The following is a 22,973-nucleotide window of genomic DNA, read 5'->3' as shown; positions in this document are numbered from 1 at the left end:
TAGGGGTGGGAGATGTTTAGTATTTGGGGAGTGGAAGGGGAAGCAGCCTGAGTGATCTCAAAATAGCACATGGTCTGGGTTTAGAAATTGGTGTGTATGTGTCTGGGATGTAGAGGGTAGCACCTGGAACTTTTCTCACTACAACCATAATTTTGTAGTTCAATGTACCTGAAACAGCTGCTTCTACAGAAAAACTCCATAAACCAACCATCTAGAATCTCCTTGCCTCAGCAGGGCCCAGTATTGCCTCCCCCACCCCCAACTTCCCCTCCATATATCCTTGTGGTAAGCTGGTCAGACAGACATTATCTACTCTAACACTACATTTTCTCTCCCCCACTCACAGACAACACCTAGTTTTAGGTTACAGAGATAGGGTTGGGTTATTGGGCTACAAATAACTCAAGATCATTGAGGCATTTGCCTAGGAGGGGTGGAGTGGGGAGCAGTGACTTGAGCCCCTAGGAAATTTCACATATGTATTTGCCTGATTTATTTTACAGAGGTTATCTGGTCTTCCCATGATAGGTACTCTAATGTAGACAGCTCCTACTGCCAATGTAGGATGAATATAGAATAATTCTTCAATCATATTTGTGTAGCCACTTTATTCAGCATTTATTTTTACACTTGTTGAAGTCACACAGCTATTAAACACCTATATGTTCAAAGGTTGTGTTGGGTGCTGTGGAAGATAAAAAGATGAAAAGGTTACAAAGAAAGTTCCATATAATAAAACCATTTCTATGGCCCATGGAAGCAGTGATTTGTTTTTGTTACTTATTTCAGTTCCTCAAGGATCTGTGATTTAAAGTTTTTTATTGGTATCTTTTGTTTTTATATCACCTTAATTTTCCAAAATGTCCCTTCCCCTTTATCCACCCAAAGAACTAACCGTTATAATCAAGAATAAAAAATTTAGGGGGCAACTAGGTGGCACAGTGAATAGAGCACCAGCCCTGGAGTCAGGAGGACCAGAGTTCAAATGTGGCCTCAGACACTTGATACAAAATTCCAAAAAGTGAGCAAGCCCATATAACAAATACTTTCTCTAATCTCTCTCTATAGATGAACGTTTCTTTAACCAAGGGACCTGATGGTATTCTTGATGTGTTTGTTGATAGGGAGAAGAAAACCTTGCTGACAATCAGGTAGTTGTGGCCCATCAGTTTCGTACCCATCTTTCACCCTTAAGCGTTCCATCCATACTATGTGTCCAAACTCCCAGCAGAACAGAGCAGAGTCCACTCATGTACTGAGGGATGGGGAGGAGGAGAGGAGAAATGGGTGCGAGATATGTGAGATATGCATGCAGGGCAATTTTTGCTATTCTGTATTATAGAATGCTTCTTTTTCGCTTGCTAACTCACTTCAGGAAGACTGAATTTCTGCTTTGATTCATCTTCAAATCTAATAAACTGGGAAGGTGATTTCTGTGATTAATTATAATCAAATGATATTACAACAAAACAAATTTAAGGGCCCATGAAGTTCATTCTTATGGGAGTTTGTCAATATGTATTATCACAATAGCTCTTAAATCTCTCCATTTAACAGATGGGGCAACTGAAAAAACAACCCAGAAACAAAGACATTGTGTCTCATCTGAGTTCACTTAAGCAAAAGAGGGCGGGGCTAAGACTGGAACCCAGATCTGTTGGGTCTCAGCCTGGCAAGCCACCTTCCACCCTTGTCTTTGCTCCTTGACAACAGACTGACATGGACAGAGTTTGCCTCAGATCCAGGCACTGAATTTGGTGTATACTATATATTTAAACCTTTTTGGTCTAGCCTTGAAAACAGCTCAGTCATGGGGAGATTTGTAGCAGTCAGCTGAAGTTCAGGGAATACTGTCAGGATGTCTAGGTATCTTCTTGGGAAGCCAGTTTCCTTATTGGCTTTCCATTCCAAGAATCATTCTGTACTGTCCTGTTTTCTCTCTAGAGATGCATTGTAGATTTCTTAATGTGGAAGATAAAGTTTAAATGATCTTTTGTGGCCGTTACTCTGTGATTTAAGCTCTGTGGTTGTGCCTTGTAGAAATGTAGATCACAGCGCATTCATGCAGGCCCATAAACTCTCATCCATGTCTTTCTGTAAGTTCACAACAGAGACCTTTGTGTGGAAACTATTAAATAATACCACTTTGCATTTTATTATTATGAGATCTGAGAAATAGTTATTGCAGGTGTAGTGCTCATAGAAGTCCCTGGGAGATCATTTGGTCAAGAACATGCTGTTAATGAAGCCAAGTATGTAGGTCTGATCCTGCTGTCGCTGGGTGACTCAGGTTTATACAGAGAGAAACTCCATCCTCTGGCTGCAAACTGCCCCAGCCAACTGTTTTGCAAATGTATTTCTTTGGACATAAGGGAAACCAGATAAGTAAGGGATTATGGGTAGCACAGCCCTTTTCTCACTACTAGAAAAATAACTGTGACCAAAAGGACACTGTGGTATCCTGGGAAGATATTTAGATGAGTAGGAAACCCGAGTTCAGGTTCTGGCACTACCACTTAGTGGGTGTGTGGGCAAGGTACAACCTCTCTCAGCCTTAGTTTCCTAATTTGTAAAACAGGGCTAATAATATTTATCCTACCTACTTCAGGGGGTTGGAAGGATCAAATAAGTTAGTTTGCATAATGTACCTTGTAATAAGAAAATGCTTTATAAATGTAAGCTAATATAGCCTGCATATAGTAGGTCAAGAGAGTCCATATAGAAAGACTAGCACATTTTAGTGAGAACTCTACCTTAGTCACAGGATGCAAGACAATAGATTTCTTTTCTGGTAGCCATTGCTAGACATCTGCACACAGGGGCATTGCCGTTGCAATCTGGTCCCCAAAGCTGCATGTCAGGCACCATATTGTACTTCTCAAACATGCTTGGCCTACACATGCTGTTTGCTCGAAAAAGTAGCAATTTCATTATTTTCCCCTTCTCCCTCCCTGCCCCACTTTTTCATATGTTCACAATAGTTATCCTTCAAAGTTCCAGCTTTGTGCATCTTTTCTTTAGGAAATCCTGTCATAGCTTATCCTGGATGAAGGTAGATTCCAGTCCCTTTAGTCTTTTGTGTATTTTCCCATTGACCACACCAAGGAAAGCTACAAACATTTAGTTTTTAACATGAATACAATTTGCATTGACCCATGGAGGTGGTACACTTTTTTGTTTTATTTTTTTAAGTTAAAGGTTATTACTGCTTCATTCTTTTCTCAGATCCTTCTTGGAAGTGACAAAACCGTGAAAGGGTACCCAGTACCCCAATTCCCTCTGGGCCCCTGTTGATTGCAGCTTGAAAGCTTGTGTTGGAGCAGCTGTGTAAACGGCTCTGCTTGAAGTATGCCATGTGAACTGAGTGGTTGCCCTCAAGTGGCTCTCAGAGACTTGGCCCTGGAGACTGGCAGTGGGGGAAGGGTGGGAGGTCTTAGAAACTTGACATGTCAAATGATTTCCCTGAATCAGATTAATTCCCTGTTCTCAGGAGCACAAATTTTTTCTTTACCAGGTGTGTGAAAGATGGTGAAGTCTTAGCTGTGGCTTCTAATTTAAGGAAGGGCAGGTCCATAGCTTGTCTTATGAAGCAAGAAATGGTGGAAAATGTGTTCTACTAATGCTGAGGTGCCATGCTCTGCTTTGTCTCCTCCCTTTCCTCTGGATATAGGTGTTGAAGGACAAAATGACTAGCATCTGCTCAGATACCATTGATGATCTGGAGCACAGACTGTAAGAAAAATCTCTTTCCTGAGGGGCTGATCAGGACTGTTTCTTGGACTGGAGTTAACCTGGAGGGACCACATGACCTTTGAGCCACCCTCAAGATATCAGAATAACTGGCAAAACTAGGAATTCAGGATGGGAGCTACCCTGGGATATTGCCTAGAAAAACTTGCAAGTTATAAAAGTTTCATTAGTGTTCTTTTCTTTTTTTTATTCCTGTAACTTACCATTGACTCTCCTCACCCCCATAGGACCCTCCATTGTAACAAATAAATACAGTCAAGAGAAACAAATCAATCATTGGCCATGTTGGGAATGCATATTTCACCTTATACCTATGCTCCACCACCTCTCAGTAGAGAGGTGGGAGAAATGCTTCCCCATCAGTCCTCTGATGTCACAATTGGTCAGTGCATTGATTGAGGTCTTAAGTCTTTCAGTATTGCTTTTCTTACAATTATTATGGTCTTCATGTAAGTCATTCTGATTCTGCTTGTTTCTGCAGCAGTTCATATGTCTTTCCAAGTTTCTATGAATCTTTTGTTTTCAACATCTCTTAAGGCATAATCAATAATAATCCATTATACTTATACTAATTTGTCTGTCCGTTCCCCAAACATGGGCACCTATTTTCCTTCCAGTTCTTTTTTGCTACGGAAAGTGCTGCTATAAAACTTTAAACTTTCCCTTTGTCTTTGACCTCCTTGGGGTGTAGACTAGTAATGAAACTGCTAGGTCAAAGGGTTTCTACAGTGACTTTAGTATACTTCTTTAGTATTTTCCAGAATGGTTGGACCAGATTTGCCTTTCTTTCCATAGCCCCTCCAACATTTACCCTTTTTGTTGGAGTTCCGAGTTGGAACCTTGGAGTTGTTTTAATTTGTATTTTCCTTATAGTGATCTGGAGCATTCATTAATGATTCCTGTTAACTGTTTGTATTTCTTCCCCTGAAAACTGACCATTCAGATCCTCTGACTGCTTAGGTATTGAGGAATGGCTTTTGTTCTTCTATATGTTTGTATCAATTAAAATTTGGGGATTTTGCATGACTGAAGCAGAGTATGAGACTTTGTAGTTACTTTGAGCTTGTGCTGGGTCAGTTCCACAATATTGGGGACAAGGGAATGGAAACCCAAGGATGTAGAATGGGACATAGAAACTATGAAATAGAGCAAGATGAGTGCTGATTTGATCAACTTTGTTGGTTGGCCACCTCCTCTGAATAGCCCCATCTTCTAGGAGCTATGTAGGTAAAGGTGTAATGTATAGCATCCTTAAGAAACTCCCAGTTGAATGGAGAACAGGGTACAGAAACTGAGACAAGTTTACTTTAACAGTATAAAAGTGAGGAAATAAAAGCACCAAAAGGTGGTTGGTGATCAGAGATGATGACTTCCTTGAGAGGAAGGGAGAGCTTAAGCAGGGCCTTAAAGGAAATGAAGCTGTCTAAACTCATACAGAGTTAGAATGAGGAGGTACCCTGGTGATGTTGCACTTTAGTCCCTTCAAAGTGTAGCTAAGAAAATGAAGCTGGGGAAGGGCAGAAGATAGAGTATGTATATAGGAAGAATAAGTTATATGCATGCCCTGAGGGGGGACAGAGGAAGTTGTGTGGGTACATGACTATGAGCCAAGCTTCTCTCCCCTCCCCATACCTTGCCCCTGGGTAAATGAATCAGAGTTCTTGTTCAGAGCCTGGGGTTTTGACAGTCACAGGACTGCTGAGGTGTTGCAGGGGAATAAAACATTGTACTTGGGGCTATGGTGTCTATACAGTATTTAATCCTAGCCTGACCAGGACTTTCTGATCATGTGACATGACCCTTGCTGATCCCTGCTTGTGGTGAGCCACAGGTAAATTGAGCTCTATTTATGCTTCTCACCTGTTGGGGGGGTGGGGGAGGGCACTATTGGAGAGACTGTGGCACAGCTGTCTGATACACCCCAGTAGGCAAATTCTCCCTGTGACCTTATGTGGTGTTTTTTCATCTTTTTAAATCCTTCCTCAAATAATACCTCTTTTTGAGCCCTAGTTTCCCAAAGGAGAAGCTGCTTAGTGTTTTGAATTTGAATTTTTTTATCCACCACCTCTCTTCAGTTTTAAGTACCATCTTAGAACTATAGAGTTAGAAAGAATAAAAGAAAGGAGGCAGTTCAGTCAGGTGGATGTGAAACATCTAAGATACATAGTTGTCCATTTCTCTTGTAGGGTCTGAATCTCCCACATTCTAATATGAAATCTTTATGGTCAAACAGTTCTCAGAGACAACTCAGGTCTTTCCTGCTTTAATTGAAACCCATTTGCTTAGTCCTATAAGAGTAAGTGGCAGAGCAGCCACCGCAAAATACCAAACAACAAAAAATCTTTTTTTCAGATCCTGAGAAAACAGCATTAAGATTACATTTTTGAAAGGTCTTCCCTTTTCCCAGTTAACCAGCACAACTCTTTTAGCTTTTCCCCATGGGAGTGATTTACTATTTTGTGCGTTTTTGACCCTGTTCTCTGATCAATCTCTCCACATCCCCTTTAAGAGATGAACTAATTCAGAGCATAGCAGGTCCATTTAACTATAATAACCACTTAAAAGTTCTGTCTACAGTCATACCCTCCCTTGGACTTAGTATTTTGTTACTGTCCTTGGGGTAAGGGTAAATAGGAAATAAGAATCCTTGTCTTAATTTGTATCACCATCCTTTCCATTTAAATTCTGTTACTATCTAACCCACACATGGGCTGTTGCTTCTTTGTGTGTTCAAGACTACCTAGGAGAAGCTTCACTCACTCTTATTTTGTTCTTCCATCTCTCATTCTCCATTTTCCCCATTAGAGATCATAATCCAACAGTAAATGGGGCAGCCAGGTGGCTCAGCGAGTAAGAGCACTGGCTCCACTATCAGGATGACCTGGGGTTCAAATTGGGGCTCAGATACTTAGCACCACACCCAGAAATAACTGGCCATGTAACCTTGAGCAAGTTACTTAACCCCGATTGCTTTAAAAAATAATAATAATAATCCAACAGTAAAAAATGTTGAATTTATCGAGACCCCAGTCTAGATTCCAGCTCTACCATACTTCTTGTATGACCTTCGCCAAATCATTTTGGTTTTCTGGACCATCTGTAAAATGAAGAGGTTGTATTACATAGCTTACCTTCTGTGTCTCAATCTATGAGTTTACCTTGTACTTACTCTAAGTTAGCAAGAGCTTTTGAAGGTAGAAATATTCAAAGATCCTAGCTGGGAAGTGGTTTGAACATGTGCCTTCTGAAATGCAATTATACATTATCCACATTAATGAGAGTGGGCAGTGGTATGAACAATACCATATGATGCATAATCTAAAAATAGTTTCTGTTGGGTTTGTATTGTGACTTTTTTTAAGAGTAGAGGGAAAGCAGTGGCATTACTACCAAAAATTTTTTCCCAATTCTGTTTTATTTTATTAATAGTGCATGTTTGCATTATCTAAGCATATATATTAAATTTGCTGCAGCCAAGAAGTTTCCTTTGGGAGTGGAGGGAGAGACACAAGGGTACACAAGACTGGGCCACAAAGCCAATAATTCACATATGGTTGGGTTGACTACAATCCTATAGGAACATTTGTTTTCTTTCCCTTTATTCCACATTCTTCTGGATCAGAAAAGGAAGCCCTATAGCCTGATTTTAGTGTCTTCTCCCCCGAGACATACCTGAGTAGTTTAGAATTCTTTGAGACCTGGGCATTTTCCATCTGGTCTCCAGGATGTGGTTTATACCTCTTTTTTCTCAAGGGAGGCTATAGAGGACAAGGACTTCTTCAAAAAAGACTAATTTAGAAGAAGGAAACCTGAATCTCAGCTATTGTATGATCTCTCAGAACCTACTTCTCCCTGAGCCATGTCTATAACTCATGGATTGTTTAGAGCTAAATGGAACCAGGGACCATGTAGCCTAGTTCTCTCTTTTTATATGAGGAAACTGTGACCCAAATAAATCAAGTGACTTGCCTGCGGTCACACAGTAAATGTTAGAATCAAGATTCAAACCCAGTTCCTATGAATCTAAATTAAATGCTCTTTCCACTTCATAGATTGCCCTACTTCCCATAACAGTCTCTTTTCTCTCTACTATGTGAAGATAGATGAAAATTTGTGGGATAATGCTTTAACTTACAAAACAGAAATCTAAGATGGTAGTATGATCATCTCCCTTCACTGGTCCTATTTTCACTCCACTTGTTGACTCAAGTCAACTTAAACTTATTTTTGATGTCTTTGATAGGAAGCAGGTAGTGACACATAATGCCAGTGCTAGAATATTTGTGACATTGAGCTCTCTGGGTCCATAGACCATCCTAAATCCCTTATTTTCAAATACCTACTCGGTAGAATATTAGAAAAGCATTCTGTTATTCTATTTGTGGCAGTCAGTGCAAAGGTCCAGCAGTCTCCAAAGGAAAACATACTTCACTCAGGGACACACACACACACACACACAGCTAGAGGGAAGGAAGGAGAAAGAGACAGACACAGAGAGAGGATGTTGAAATGCAGTAGAGAATTTAGATTAAAGGTGAAAAGTTCACACCACTTCATTTTCTTCTAGCTGCAACTTCTTGAGAATTGAGCAAATGTCGGTTTCAATATGCATATTGTCTTTGGGGTTGATGCTGTCCTCCCTGCAGGATTGAAATGCTCTGGTGTTCCTCATATTGAGTGATTTCCCACAATGACTTTTCCAGATGGGTCTCTCCTTGGGCGCCCTTTCCAGCTGCCTGCAAACTGTGAAGCTAGGAATTCTTTCATTTGACTCCCCTATCCTGAGCTATAAACATGGTGTTAGTAATGAGTTCAAGCCCTTCAGAAAAGTTTTATATGTGAACATACAACAAATGTGAGTTTTCTTTCTCTATTTATAACTCTTCTTGGTAAAGTGAATTGTCTCCCTTTTCTGACTATTTTCTCCCTATAACTATTGGTTGCTGAAGAAAACATCTGAAACCTCTCTTAGTATTTTCATCTGAAACACAAGGACCCCTTGTATTGTTTCCAAGGCGTATTTAAGAGTAGATGTTCAAATTGGAGACTAGTTTAAACACAACTTCCCTAGAGTACACTTCCTCCACAACTCTCATGCCACCCCCCTCCCAAGTTGGACCATGAGGACTCTGAAACCCCCACTGTTTTGTTTATCCCAGCATTTGTATAAAACAGAACAAAAGACAGAGTTGCTGGTGGTATTGTTCTTTGCTTGCTGCAAATCCCTAGGCATCACTCCTTGCTCTCTTCCAAATTACTGTTTGCCATAGCCAAACTAGGGCAGGGCAACAGGAGCTTTATTCCAGGCACCAACATTTTTGAGGTATACTTCTGAAGACCATTGTTCCCGTACCTTGTATCTCAGGGTACTTAACTTCACTGAGTTGCAGAGCATGTGAGATATGAAGGAGGGGGAATAGCTTCAGCAAGTGTCAGGGGAAAAGGAAGAGATGTCTGTGGACAGACCTGTCCTCTCTCTTGTCCCCTTACCTTCTCCATTACATTTTTTTTGGTTAGAATATCTCTTCCAGAGCGAATCTTCCTTCTCCTGAAGGGAACAAAGGTAACTCTGAGGAATGATGCTCCCTTTCCTCCCACACTAATTGTGTCCCAGATGCTAGAATTCCTAGTTAGGACCCTGCAGTCTGAAACTTAGCAAACCCCACCCCCTGGTATGCCCTTGCTCCTGCATCTCCATCACAGCTGCCAGCTACAGGTTTCTTGGGGAAAAGATGTTCTCCAAAAGAGCTATAACTGCCCTCACCATACCCTCCTCCTCCCAACCCTCTTTGAGCTTCTTTCCCTGATGTTCTAGCTGCTTTTTCCCCTTAATCCTGCAAAAGTTTTAGAAAGGCACATACCTTTCTAGACAGCCAGGATGGTACATTTATTAAGCTTCTACTCTATGTAAGGGGCCATGCTTGGCATTGGAGATAACAGAGATAAATAAAGCCATCCTACTGTGCCACACAGTACCAATAACTATTATTAGATCATAGGGTTTCAACCAGGAAAGTAATTATGTAGTCATGAATTAGAGATTATCTAATCCAATTATTCTCAAAACTTTTTGATCTCAGGACCCTTTTACACTCTTAAAATTACTGAGGACCCCGCCCCCCCCAAAGAGCTTTTGTTTATATGGGCTATATCTACCAATATTTGCCATTTTGCAAATGAAAACATCTTAGTATTATGATGAAAATAATTTTGACCTTGTGGACTTCTTGAAAGGATCTTGGAGACCCCAAAGGTCCCCAGATCACACTTTGAAAACTGCTAATTGAGTCCAGTTCTCTTATTTAATAAATGAAGAGACTGAAGCTCAGAGATACTAAGTGCCTTATCCAGGTTGTACAGGATAATCAGTCAATAAGTACTAAGTACCTACTACTCCCAGGCATTAAAGATACAAAGACAATAAATAAAGCAATCTAATACTTGCAGTGATCATAGTGTGGAGTAAAAGCTTGTAAAGCAGGTGAAGTGCTGTAAGAAACCTGAGAAAGATGAGATCAATTCTGCCTAGGGATCAGGGAAGGAAGGCTTCTTTAGGGATCTTTAGGGAGTATTTGAGCTGGATCTCGAAGGATGGGTAGAATTTCTATTGCTACACATGGGAAGGAGGGGAGACGAACAGGCATTCCAGGTGGACAGGACAGTGTGAGGAAAGGCAGGGAGCTGGGAAAACAGAGATCCCCTCCTTTTTGCTTTGGTCTTCCAACAAAGCTGTGACTCTGAAAATAGGTGTCTGGGCCAAGTGCCCAAGGCCTAGGAGAAATCAGTGGGGCTAGAGGAGGAAAGATCTTTTTGGCTTTTCCTTTATCTTCTTCTTTGATTTTGATTTCTATTTTTAAATTAACGCCTTTTGTTTTATATCTCACTATATCACATTGATTTCCAAATGTATCTTTCCCCCACCTTACCTTTGTTCACTTATAACAAAGATTAAAAAAGGAAAAAACAGTTGAACTAAACCAACCTACACCCCAACCAGATCTGACAAAATACGCAACATTGCCTGCCCCCACTAAGGGAGAGGCATCTATGTTTTCTCAGCTCATCTCCAGTGCCAAGCTTGGTCATTATAAATGCACCTGCATTTAGTTTCATTTTCTTCTTGCTTGTTTCCTTTATATAGTTGTATTCATTGTATAGATTTTTTTTATTGGTTATGCTTACTTTGTTTTGCATGATGAATTCATACAAGTCTTCCCCATGTTTCTCAGAATTCTTCAGATTTGTCATATTTTTTATGATGCAATTATATTACTTAGCCATTTTCCAATCAATGAACTCCTACTTTCTTTCCATTTTTTTGCTATTATAAATGGTGCTGCTATGTGTGTGTATATGTGCATACATATGTATTTGTATGTGCACGAGTGTCTATACATATGTATATATGCATGCTTTTTTTTTCTTTGATGTCCTTAAGGTATATACCTAGCAGTGTGATCTTTGGGTGAAAAGGTATGGACATTTTAAACATAATTTTCCCATTTGATTTTAAAGGTGCTGTCAGGATTGGTGGGGGAGACAAAAGGAGACCCACTTTGTAATTTTTGTAGACTAATATTTGTATTCTGACCTGAGCTAAGTGCAAAGGGGCACAGGAAGAATATTTGAAAAAGTATCATTGGTTGATGTGAGCAGGGATTTAAAACAAAACAGTGTACAAGAGTAATTTGTATTTGAATTTTTCATTCTGCAGATAATTATTAAGAACCTATTTGCAAGTCTCTATGGAATAAAGTTTCTTTACCTTTTTTGTGTGACATGGATTAGCCTCTGGCTGTCTGGTAAAACCTATGGTTTCAAAATAATGTGGTTTTTTATATATAAAATGCATAGGATTAAAAAAAAAGAAAAAACATGTTCACAGACAGCAAGAACCACTGTTCTAGGGTGTCTGACCATTCTACTTTCCATCCTGCCCTTTCTTAGATGCTCACTCTTGCCTGTAGCAGAGTTTTTGGGAGTGCTGTACGCTGGAGAATAACCTTATTCCCTTTTCTGAACCTGTTCTCCCTCACTGAGCTTTGAGGACAGTAAATACAATAAGTGAAATTCACCTTTTTATTTTCCAAGCTAAATTTGTTGTTGTATGTAAGATCACAAATCTTACAGATTTAGAGTTGGAATGGATCTCATAGGTCACCTAGTTTGATTTCCACATTTGCCATAAGAAACAATGAACCAGAGGAATTCAGAGAAGCATGGAGAGACTTATTTGAATTGAGTAAAGTGGGCACTCCAGGAAAAAAGAAAAAATATATCACTTTATAAATGGAAAGAACCAAAAAAAAAAAGAAATCAAAACCATGCCTCCAAAAGACCAACCCCAAACTCCAAAACTTAACACTAATACTTAGTACTGGAGAAGAAACAAGAATATGCACCTATCATCCTTCTTTGCAAAGGTATGGAAATAGAAGTATATTACATAGCATATATTGTCAACTTCAGTTAATGTGTTATATTTGCTGGACTGCTTGGGTTTTTTCCCTGTCTTTTTTAGTTACAAGAATGGGGGGATATATTCATAAATGAAGATGATGTAAAAAAAATTTAGTTGTTCTAGCCCAAATTAAGTTGGCTGGGGCTATTTTTCCACTCCTGCTTTAGTCTCCATCCTCCATCAGTGATCACTAGTCTAGCTGAAAACAGCAGCCATGGAGTTCTCTTCCTGTGTTTTCTGTACTTACTCTTCCCTTCCCAACATTGTTCATGTCCCTTGTTCTCCCCTTTCTCTCTGGGGCAGGAATGGGTGAGAGAAGAGGGAGAATTAATCATAAAGGGTAAAAGCTAGGGCTATGTGGGCCTTGATTGAATTTTTAGGAGGAAACCAGTGGGGGGAGAAGAGGTGGGGCTCCTGAGAAGGTATTTGCCCCCAAAAGTTGGGTGGCAGTAACTTGTGACAGAGAGAGGGAAGTTGCCCTGAGCCCCCTTTCAGACCTGCCTTACCACTTGGGCTTGCTTGATTGGTTTGGAGGTTCACCTTTCTTTGACTGAAGCTGACCTCAGTGTCTTCATTATCTCAGGATGGGGCAAGGTGTTGGCCTTCTATACATCTGCAGGCTTTGCCCTATCTATGTCTTTCTATGTGAGTCACTGTTCATTTGTATTCCCTTCCTTACAGTACCTCTCCAAGACAGCGAGACACTTGACCTATTCTTTGCCCCAGCAAGGAAGCTGTACAAGGGGGAGCAGTTGGGAGACAGAGCCAAGTGGTGCTAGAAGATAGCACCTGAGGCCTCTTATCTCTGGTGCCTTTTTCTTTACCATTGCTCAAACTGAAAGCCCCCACCACTGCTCAGCTAAAGGGTGAAGTGGCCTGGCCTTTTGCCAGGGTTCTCAGCCAGGTGGTAGGGCCTCAGAGGCTGGTGCCTGCGATGGGCTGATAACACCAGCAGGGTGCTGTAAACAGGACACTCCACCCTTATTCAGTGGCCCAGCCTCAGCCCCTGCAGCCTGTCCTGGCTATCCTAGCCTAAAACTCTGCTCTTGGGCTTTATGGTTCCATGATCTCATTTCTGGTGGTGCATGCTTCTTTCCCTACATGTTGATTGTACTCTTCCTCCTCCCCCATCCCAAATCTGAAAGAAGGTACCCAATCCCTTCCCTAAATGAATCTAGTAGCCCTCTTAACCACAGACAGCTGTGGTGACTTCCTCTTGTGGCTTTTCTTCCTCTTCCTAAGACCAGAAACTCTGCTGGGTAGTGTCTAACACCCAACTCTGTCCAGATCTTCCTTGGGAAGTCTGACAAATCCATGGGGGATAGAAACAGGGATCACCTGACCCCCCCAGGCTTATATTGTGCCCATTCAGGTTAATTAACTGGGTCCAAGATCTAGTTGGCTGAGCACTTTTAGGTGTAGCTCTGTAGCTAGCTACAGGTACCTTTTTTTTTTTTTTTTTTTTTTTTTTTTTGAGGGCAGTTGAGGATTAGTGACTTGCCCAAAGTCACATGGCTACTAAGTGTGTCAAACATCTGAGGCTGGATTTGAACTCAGGTCCTCCTGACTCCAGGGCCGGTGCTCTATGCACTGTGCCACCTAGCCGCCCCAATGGGTGCCTTTTTTAACTAAAGGTTGTCCTGGTTCCCTTTTAATAATAATAATAGTAATAATACGTATTGCTATCAGAATTTAGGCCTGATTGCTCAGGTCAGAATTCTTTCTCTATGTGATTTCAGACAATTCTGTCTGTGCTTCAGTGGCTACTAGAACCAGAGAGGCCAGCGATTCTAAGTGGGGAATATCCTAATTTCTTTCCTTGTTCTCTGCCTTTTAACTGTTAGTGTTGCTCTCTATAACAGCAAGAGCCAGGGAAGGGGAAAAGATGCCAGTCAATTACTAGTGAGAGCACTAGAGAAGGACCAGGAAGTACTTGTATCTTCACATATTCTAGACTTGTAAGTACTCCTCATCTTTCATGAGTGTAGTGAATGGAAAATTAGCTATTACAGAGAGTTAAGTTTCCAGTGCATGTTATTGGAAAGGGTGGTATAGAATCAGAAGTGATGTGTGACTGGTACAAAATGCAGATAGACGAAACATCCTAGTCCCTTGGACAGCAAAGAGATCAAATTAGTAAATACTTTAGAGAAATTAATTCAGGCTGTCCACTGGAAGGTCAAATACTGCAATGTGAATACTTACTTTGGCCACATAATGAGAAGACAAGACTCATTGGAAAAGACCCTGATGTTGAGAAAATGAAGGTAAAAAAAAAAGAGGACAGCAGAGGATGAGATGGATAGATAGTATCTTGGAAACAATGAACATGAACTTGGACAGACTTCAAGTCTGGAGGATAGAAGGACCTGCTGTGCTATGTGTGGTCTGTAGGATCACAAAGAGTCAGACACAATTGAAAGATCGAACAACAAAGCATAGCCCAAGGGGTTGGTCAAAGCAGCTCCCCTTTCTCTCTTTGAGAACTTCTTCCTTCCAGATTGTGGTGAAATAGACTTAAGAATTGTGACAGCCAGATCTCTCCCCTGCCCTATCTTGTATGTCTTGCTCTTTTGCCTGCCTTTTTTGCTCCTTGACATGTAGTTTACATAAATTTGCCTTTCAGAGCTTGTGCCTTATCTGTGGATTTGTATGATTTTAGGAGAATGAGGTGACAATATTTTGTTAATCTGCTCTGGGAGGTGAAAACTCCTAAAAGAGTCAGATCTACCCTTTGCTCCTATACTCAAAATGAAAGTAATACAAGGAGGCAGTGTGGAGGATATAAAACCTAGGTCCTGGGAGATGGAAATGCTTTTTCGCCGATACGCTTTGTGACTTAGGGCAAGCTAATTACATCCTCTGCCTATAAAATAGTGGGAGTAATTCCTACCTCTTCGTATTTGATAGGGAAAGTAAGCAAAAATTAATATAATCAAGTCTTAAATTATCTTTACCAAGGGACGAGACCATTGGTTCTGATAAAACTAAGCAGCCACTAATTTTAAAAGTATTACCTTTAGAATAAGTACATTTTGATTTGCTTTCCTAAATTCATTAGACTAATTTTAAAAATGAATTTGTATTGCATAATGATTTTTCCTTTTCTCCCTTGACATTGTGAAGTTTTGTCTTCCTTTGTTCAGCAACAAGATGATTATAACTTCTCGTTTTTTGGAATTACCTTCTGCCTAGTACATTTTTTTTGTAACCTCTCCTTATTCTGTGCATGTTTATTTTCATGTGTTTCTTATTTGCAGCAAATTGTTAGATTTTGTTTTCATATCATTTCTGCCCCTCTCTTTCATTGTATTGGATTATTTAATCCATTTACATTTAAGATGTTAAGTTTGTATTTTCCTCTATTTATTTTATATTGATTTGTTTATACCCTTCTTTTTTATAGTCTGTACTTTTACCCCACAGTTTTTGCTATTAGTAGACCACTTTGGTGCTAGTCTGTCCCCACAAATTTGCCAAGTTCCTTAGATTTACTTAAATTGTTCATTTCTCTTTCTTCCTCTTTATGTAGGTATTTAATTATCTAACATTTCTTTCCCACCCAGATAAGCCTATGGTTAAAAATCTTTCCATTCCCTGTCTCTGCCCCTAACCATTTAGCTTAAGTAGCATTCTCTTGTGGTATTTTTTAAATAAGTTTAGAATCCTCCTTTTCTGTCATGTCTAAGTCTATTAGACTATATTCTCTGATTCATAGGCTGTATATCCTTTTTTCCCATGTCCTTCATGAGAAGTAGCATTTAGCTACTGGATTTGGGGGGACTATGACTCCTGCATTTGATCTGAGTATTAAAGGAAGGCAGAGATTCTAAGAGGTGGAAGTTATTAGGGGAACAGCCAATGCAAAGGCATGGTGAGAGAGTGTCATGTGTGAGGAACAGCACATATACCAGTGTGGTTTTGGAAAGGTAGAAAGAAGCCAGGTTGTGAAGAGCTTTAAATACCATTTATATTTTATACTAGAGGTAATAGGGAACCATTGGAATTTATTGGTTGCCAGGGTGTGGGAAGGGAGTTGTGGGGATGGGGAATGTTGGTGACCTTTAGACCTGTATTTTAGGAAAATCATTTAGGAAGTCATGAGGAAAGATTGGAATGGGGAAGAAACTTGAGGCAAGGAAACCACTTACAAGACAACTGCAGTAGTTGAAACAAGATGATGAGGGTCTGAATGATGGTGGTGGGTGTCAGTGGAGACATTAGAACATGGACAAGTAAAAAAGTTGAGCTTTACAACTCAAATGAGCATTGTAACTCAGCAGTGACAACCCTTAGTGATTAGACAGTAATAGAGAAGTGACTTGACAGTAGTAGATAAGTTCTTAACAGGGGTAGGTTTTTTAGGGAAAGACAGTGAATTCTGTTTTGGACTTGTTCCATTTGAGATATCGATAGGACATCCCAGTTTGAAATGCCCCATAGGCAGGACTAGATGGAATTCAGAAAAGAGACTAGGGTTGGACATAGATCTGGGATTTGCATGGAGTTGATAATTGATTCCATGGGAGCAATGAGATCAGCAAGGGAGAGACTATAAAGATAAAAGAGGGTAAAGGGCAAAGCCTTGGACGTCCACAGTTAGTGGGAATGAGATGGATGGAAATCCAGCAAATGAGACCAAGGGCTATTCAGACTAGTAAGAGAACTTAGGAGGGAGCAGTGTTGTGAAAATCCAGGGAGGAGAGAATATATATGTGTCTATTGATAGTGTCCGAAGCTGCAGAGAAGTCAAGGATGAGAACTGATGAAAGGCCATTAGATTTGGCAATTAAGATATCATTGGCTTACTAGCCATGTGACCTTGGGCAAGTCACTTAACACCAATTGCCCTGACTTCCCCCCTCAAAAAAAAAAATATTGGTAATTTTGGAGAGGGCATTTGATAGTGAATGATGAAATTAGAAGTCAGATTACAGAAGATTTAGAAGGAGAGTATGAGGATGGGAAGTACAGGTGCTCAGTGTAGTAGGGTTTTTTTTTAGATGTTCAAATGAGAGAGGAGGAGAGATATAGGATAATAGCTAGCAGCAATGGTAGCATAAGCGAGGGGCTTTTAAAGGATGGGGGAAACATTGGCATGTTTGTAGTCAGTAGAGAAGGAAGCATTAAGATTGGGAGCAATTGAAGATTAGACAGAGTTGAGATGATTATCTTTATATGTTGCAAAGGTTGACCTTTGCAAAGGACCACCTATTCGTTAGAGACTGGAGTAAAGGAGGAGATACTGGTTAATGCTTTCAATATGCCATATGATGAGAAGGGGAGAAATAAGGGTTTTTGGTGAATTACCTTCACTTTTTTCGGTGAAGGTTGTCAGCTGGAAGGGGTTGCCAAAGAAGACTTGAGGAAAGAGAATAAGGTTTGGAACAGCTGCTGTTTGTGAGTGGGCTAGACAGTCAATTAAGGAGATATAGGATGATTACCTTGGTGATATTAGATAGCATAAATTTTTAGCGGACCTATTCATGGTTTTGCGACTTTCTCCAGCTTTGTTCAAGAACATGAGAGTAGGAGCAAAGAAAGCAGATGGTGGGATAATACAGATTTGGGGTTTAGCAAGGTGTATGGTTGGCAATAGGACAAGGAAGCAAGGGATTCAAGAGCAGAGGATAATGTAGAGTGAACAGGTTCACCACCAGGGGGTCCAGACTGGGAAGTACTGAGAATATAGCCAAGAGCAGGGATGATGACTTGGGAAGGTACTGAGGAATGAAGGATTTGGAGGTCATGATAAGGAAGAAAAGGTAGGCTTAGGAATTGAAAACCATAGGGAGAGATGAAATGATAAAAGATTATGATTGGATAAAGGAATTTAGGAATTCATGAACATAGAAGTAGAACATGCTTGTGTGTATGTTGTATGTGGTGCAAAATCAAGGGTGTGACCATTTCTGTAAGTAGCAGAACAGTAGTAGAGAAAAAATAGGTCTTGGGAAATGAGTAGACTGAGGAAATGGAAAGTTAGGGTGTTTTGAGGAATATCAAAATTTATGCTGAAGTCCCCTAGTAAGAGTGTAGAAGTTGTGGAGAAGAGAGACTGTTTGCTACGCTACCAGCATCTAGATTGGGTGATAAATTTGAAAGCCTCAAAGGAGGCCTGAAATCCCTCTTTTCATTGGAGGTTCACCTTTTTTCATTAATGATGAAATTCAGCTTTGCAACACATATTATTTTGGTTATGACTTTTTGACTCTTTGCTTTTCTGGAGTTTCTTACTCTGGGGAGTCTGCAAAATTCTTTTTTCAGTAGGGATTTTTAGTTCATTTTCCTCTATACTTGTTCAGTGTTTTATGGCCTTAAATTCTTTTTAAATTTTTACTGTCTTTCTGCCTTACTATTGGTTTATCTGCTTTGAATTCTCTTGTGGGATTTTTTTTTCCTGTTTTTTTTTATTTAATTTTTAATTTGTAAAAAATTATTTTTTTTAAATTCTCAGTACCTCGTCTGTGGATTCCCTCCTCTCTCTTTGTCTTCTACCACTTCTACTATTTCAGAAACACTGCCCCACAATCCCCTGCCCAGAGTAGACTGTTGGGAGAAGGGGCTGACCCTAGGTCTTTTCCACTGCCATGGAAACTCCTTTGATTCCTTTCCCCTTTAGCTGGTTTGTTATCTCATCCTTCTCCTTCCCCACCAACTCCCAACAGTGGCACCAACTTTCCTTGGCTGAATAAAAGCAGTGGCTTGTGCTGTCTATACCCATAGGTTTTATGGAGGTGGGCGGGGACAAATATTTCATAAGATTTCTGCCTTGTTATGGTGTTTCTATCTTAGCTTTAATTATTATAGATTTGGTGCCTATTTCTTTTTTTGGTTATTAGATCTATTACTCTGCCAGTTTGCCAATCTGGATGGCAGGTAGAAGTCCATCTAGGATTAAATATTGCCTTGGATTGTGGGACATCAAATTGCTTGTAAATGTGAAAGCATTTTGTTCTGTTTTAGAAGAAATATACTTTTTATGAATATGTTATAGCTAAGATTCAATTATTGATGACTATTGGGATAACCTAGATAATTGAAACTTAGATGATTTAGAAAATTAAAAATTTACCACTAGTTTCATCCTCTACCCTCTACTTCAATTTCACTGCTCTGTATGTCTGCCTGAAAGGGCAGAAAGAAATCAGAGTCATGGGTATTATCCAATTTGTATTCTTCATCCCCAGATAGTTGACATAGGCCTTATTGTTTTCATCTTGATTGTCTTACTTTCCTGGAAATGAATTCTGAGAGAAGTATGAATTGTCAGTAACATAGATTCACTACTTACTCTACTCAAGACCTTGTACTAGACATTGAGAGATCTAAAAGGTAGGAGAGGTCTAGTCCCTTCTCTTAGAGAAACACAAGTCGAGGGAGAACCTGAAGACTTTTTTTCATCTAAACAAACTAGATTTGACATGATAATAGTAAAACTGCACATATAATTAAGTGGTCTTCTTGGAATGACTTGGCCTTGTCTAGATAGATTGAACTTTTATTAAATGTTTATTCTGTGCCAGTCATTGTACTACAAATGCAAGCAAGTAATATAGCCTCTCTCCTCTAAGACCTTATATCCTAATGGGGAAAGACAACAAATTAAAGGGTTTTGGAAAGGGACTGGCAAAGAGGGTTTATCTGTCAGAACCAGAGAAGCCAGAAGTCCCACATCCAAAGAGAGAGGGAAGAAGATGAGAGCCAAGAACAAAAGTCATGCTATGATGGCTAATGACAAAAGGATCCCTATCCTTGCTCCAAGTGTTTCTTTCTCATTTCCTCTTCTTCACTCTTTACTTTTAAAGCAGCTAATCCAAAATAGTAAAAATAACAAGATGAGTATACCGTGTTTCCCCGATAATAAGACCTATCCCGAAAATAAGCCCTCCCCTTACTGTGTAAGATTCCTCTAAAATAAGCCCTCCCCCGAAAATAAGCCCTATTGAGATTGCTACTGTAGTGAAGGTGATCCCCTGCGCTACACACTACATTACGGTACCCTCTGTATGCACCGTCCCCCCCACCCCGTGAACCGCACGCCGCGCTCCGAGCTGCATCCAATCAGATCTGCATCAGTGAGCGCGTCATCCTGTTCTTCCCCAGTGATTTGCTTGCTGGCGCCATTGAGAGCAGTGACCCGGAGGAGAGCTGAGGCAGGACAACATAAGCCCTCCCCTGAAAATAAGCCCTCTGGTGTTTTTCTTTCCAAAAAAATTAATAAGACAGTGTCTTATTATCAGGGAAACACGGTAGAAGAAAAAGCAATATAGAGTTAGGGAAACTCTCTGACTGAGGGTGGTTACTGCATTTGATTCCTCTATGCTGACATCAGTATGTGGACTGTGCTCTCTTCCAGCCAGTGTCCCATGTTCAGTAGCCTCAGAAAAGTCGGTATGTAGGCACCGACCACCCCGAGTCCGACGCACATTCTCCTTGGACACAATCCTTGGCTCTTACCTACTGGGCCAGTGGCCAAAAGATGCTGATGGCACCTTCACCTGCTACACCAATGACAAGGCCACCCAGGTAATGGAGCTTTCCCTCATTTTCCCCAGCAGGTATGGGACTCAAATGGGTGATCCAACTAAGGGGCACTTGATCAATAAGATGATTCATCCATGTTAATAGTAAAGAGCAGTGGCTCATATAACAGATATGTACTGGGATAATTTTCAAACATAATGTTTTGCCTATCTAGATTAATAGTAATATGATTTGCATTTTCTGAATACTCACCCAAATGGTGGAGGATAAAAGTCATCTTGGGATTTTAAATTTTGCTATGAATAATTCCTGTTTGGATACCCAAATTGAGTTTGCTTTGCCTTTATAATTAGTTATGATTATTTAAAAAGTAAATTTACCTTCCTAATGATATGCTTAGGGCAGTAATAGATTGCGTTCCTTGAATATGCCCCAACTGAAAGGGGTATAGTGACATGGGAGTGTGAAAAAGGGAGAAATCAGACTGGGATTGAAAGTTTACACATGTGGATAATAGAAAATTGACTTTTAGTTGTAGAGAAGGTGATAGATTTTATATCTGTAGCATCAAAGGCCCTACTTATTGGAATGTTGTTTTCTTTCACTTGCTATTCTATATTTTTCATATTTATTTTGTTAAACATTTCCCAATTACATATAAAAAAGTTAACAAGCATTTTTTAAACTTTTGAATTTTTAATTCTCTCCCTCCTCTCCCCATCCTTGAGAAGGCAAGTACTTTGATTATGATTATCCTGTAATACTCTTATTGATTAATAAACCTAGAAATAGGGGTGGCTAGGTGACGCAGTGAATAGAGCACCAGCCCTGGAGTCAAGAGGACCTGAGTTCAAATCCAGCCTCAGACATTTAACACAAAAACTATCCATGTGACCTTGGGCAAGTCACTTAATCCCAATTGTCCTCCAAAAAATTTTAAATAAAATAAACCTAGAAATACCCTCCAGAGAGCATCATCTGTACCTCTCTTTGGGGGATGACGCTACACTTTCAAAGTTCTCTACCATCCTCTCTTACCAAGAAGGAAAAGAACATTGGATTTAGAGTCAGAAGATCTAGGTTCTAACCCCAGATCTTCCACTTGATACTCATGTGATCTCAGGCAAAACTTAACCTTTCTAGCCCTCAGTTTTCTCATCTACAAAATGAGCATGTTGAACTAGATGACCTCCAATTCATGTCAACTTTGGAGTCCCATGACCATTTGCTTTTTTCTCATCTTCCTGTCTCCTTAAGGGAAATGTTCCCCAGGTCATCCCTCTTCTTCTTATCCCCACTTTGGCAACCTCATTGACTTGCAAAAATTCCAACTATTGCTTCTAAGTAAATGACTCCCAAGTCTTAATCTTTAGCACTGACCTCTCTCCTGAGCTCCAGACCCATACTCAAAATGTCAAGAGAACTGACAGTCCTGTCAGCATGTCAAACTAAATATGATCAAAACAAATCTTCCCACAAAATCTCCTATTGAATCCTCTATTTCTGTCTGTGAAAACAGCATTTATCTAGTCTCTTGTTTGAAGCCTTGTTTTTTCTTCTTTTTTTTCCTCTCTCCTTTCTCAGACTAGTTACTAAGTCCTTCTTGTGGCTTTGTTTGTTATCTCTCTTAAATATATCCTTTATTATCTAATCCTACTGTCCATCCCACCTGGGCTCCTGAAACAGTCATCTAATGGATCTTCCTGCCTCCATTTTCCTCCCTCCTTCTCCCTGTCTTTCCCCATGCTGCCAGAATTATCTTCTTTATTCATGGATATGATCCATAGCCTCAAAGTTCTTAAAAGTTCCTTAGCCTCTACAGAACATAATTCCACCCTCTTAATATATAGCCAGCTGGACTAGCTTTATGCCACCTTCCTTAATATATGGCCTGCTGGACTAGTCTTCTACCACCTTTCCCTTCTAGCCTTATCCTATTTATCTTCCATATACTCTGTGGTCCAGCTAGACTAGACTCCCTCTCCACCATATATGACCAGCTCTTACGTAAGCTACATGAAGGCAAGTATCTTGTCTTTCTAAACTTTGTCTCTCTCCTTCCCCCTGTGCCTAGCGTAGTGGTCTGCTTACATTAGGCACTTATTGTTAGTTGAATTTAATTAATAGCATAACCCTCCCCAAAGAGTTGTTTATCAACTAAAATTATCAATACTTATCACATGCATGTCTCAGAGATATTGCAGGTTTGGTTCCAGACCAGAGCAATAAAGAATATATTGCAATAAAGCAAGTCACAGGAATTTCTTGGTTTCCC

General features: G+C 40.1%; 1 protein-coding gene across 3 annotated transcripts in view; it reads left to right on the top strand.

Moving 5' to 3' along the window:
* The window catches only part of FAM117A (family with sequence similarity 117 member A), a 50,781-nt gene that overhangs the window by 8,287 nt on the left and 19,521 nt on the right, over positions 1-22,973 (top strand). For all 3 annotated transcript variants that reach the window (XM_069064396.1, XM_069064395.1, XM_069064397.1), the window contains exon 2: positions 20,571-20,740. In XM_069064396.1, coding sequence (XP_068920497.1) covers positions 20,571-20,740 — 170 coding nt within the window. The remainder of the gene's footprint in view (positions 1-20,570; positions 20,741-22,973) is intronic.

The sequence above is a fragment of the Petaurus breviceps genome, unplaced genomic scaffold (assembly GCF_028583685.1).
Source record: "Petaurus breviceps papuanus isolate PSGF00001 unplaced genomic scaffold, PetGlider_PUasm1.0 90630, whole genome shotgun sequence".
NCBI classification, from domain to species: Eukaryota; Metazoa; Chordata; class Mammalia; order Diprotodontia; family Petauridae; genus Petaurus; species Petaurus breviceps.
Note: the sequence above shows the minus strand (reverse complement) of the source record. Positions and strands in the feature narration are given on the sequence as shown.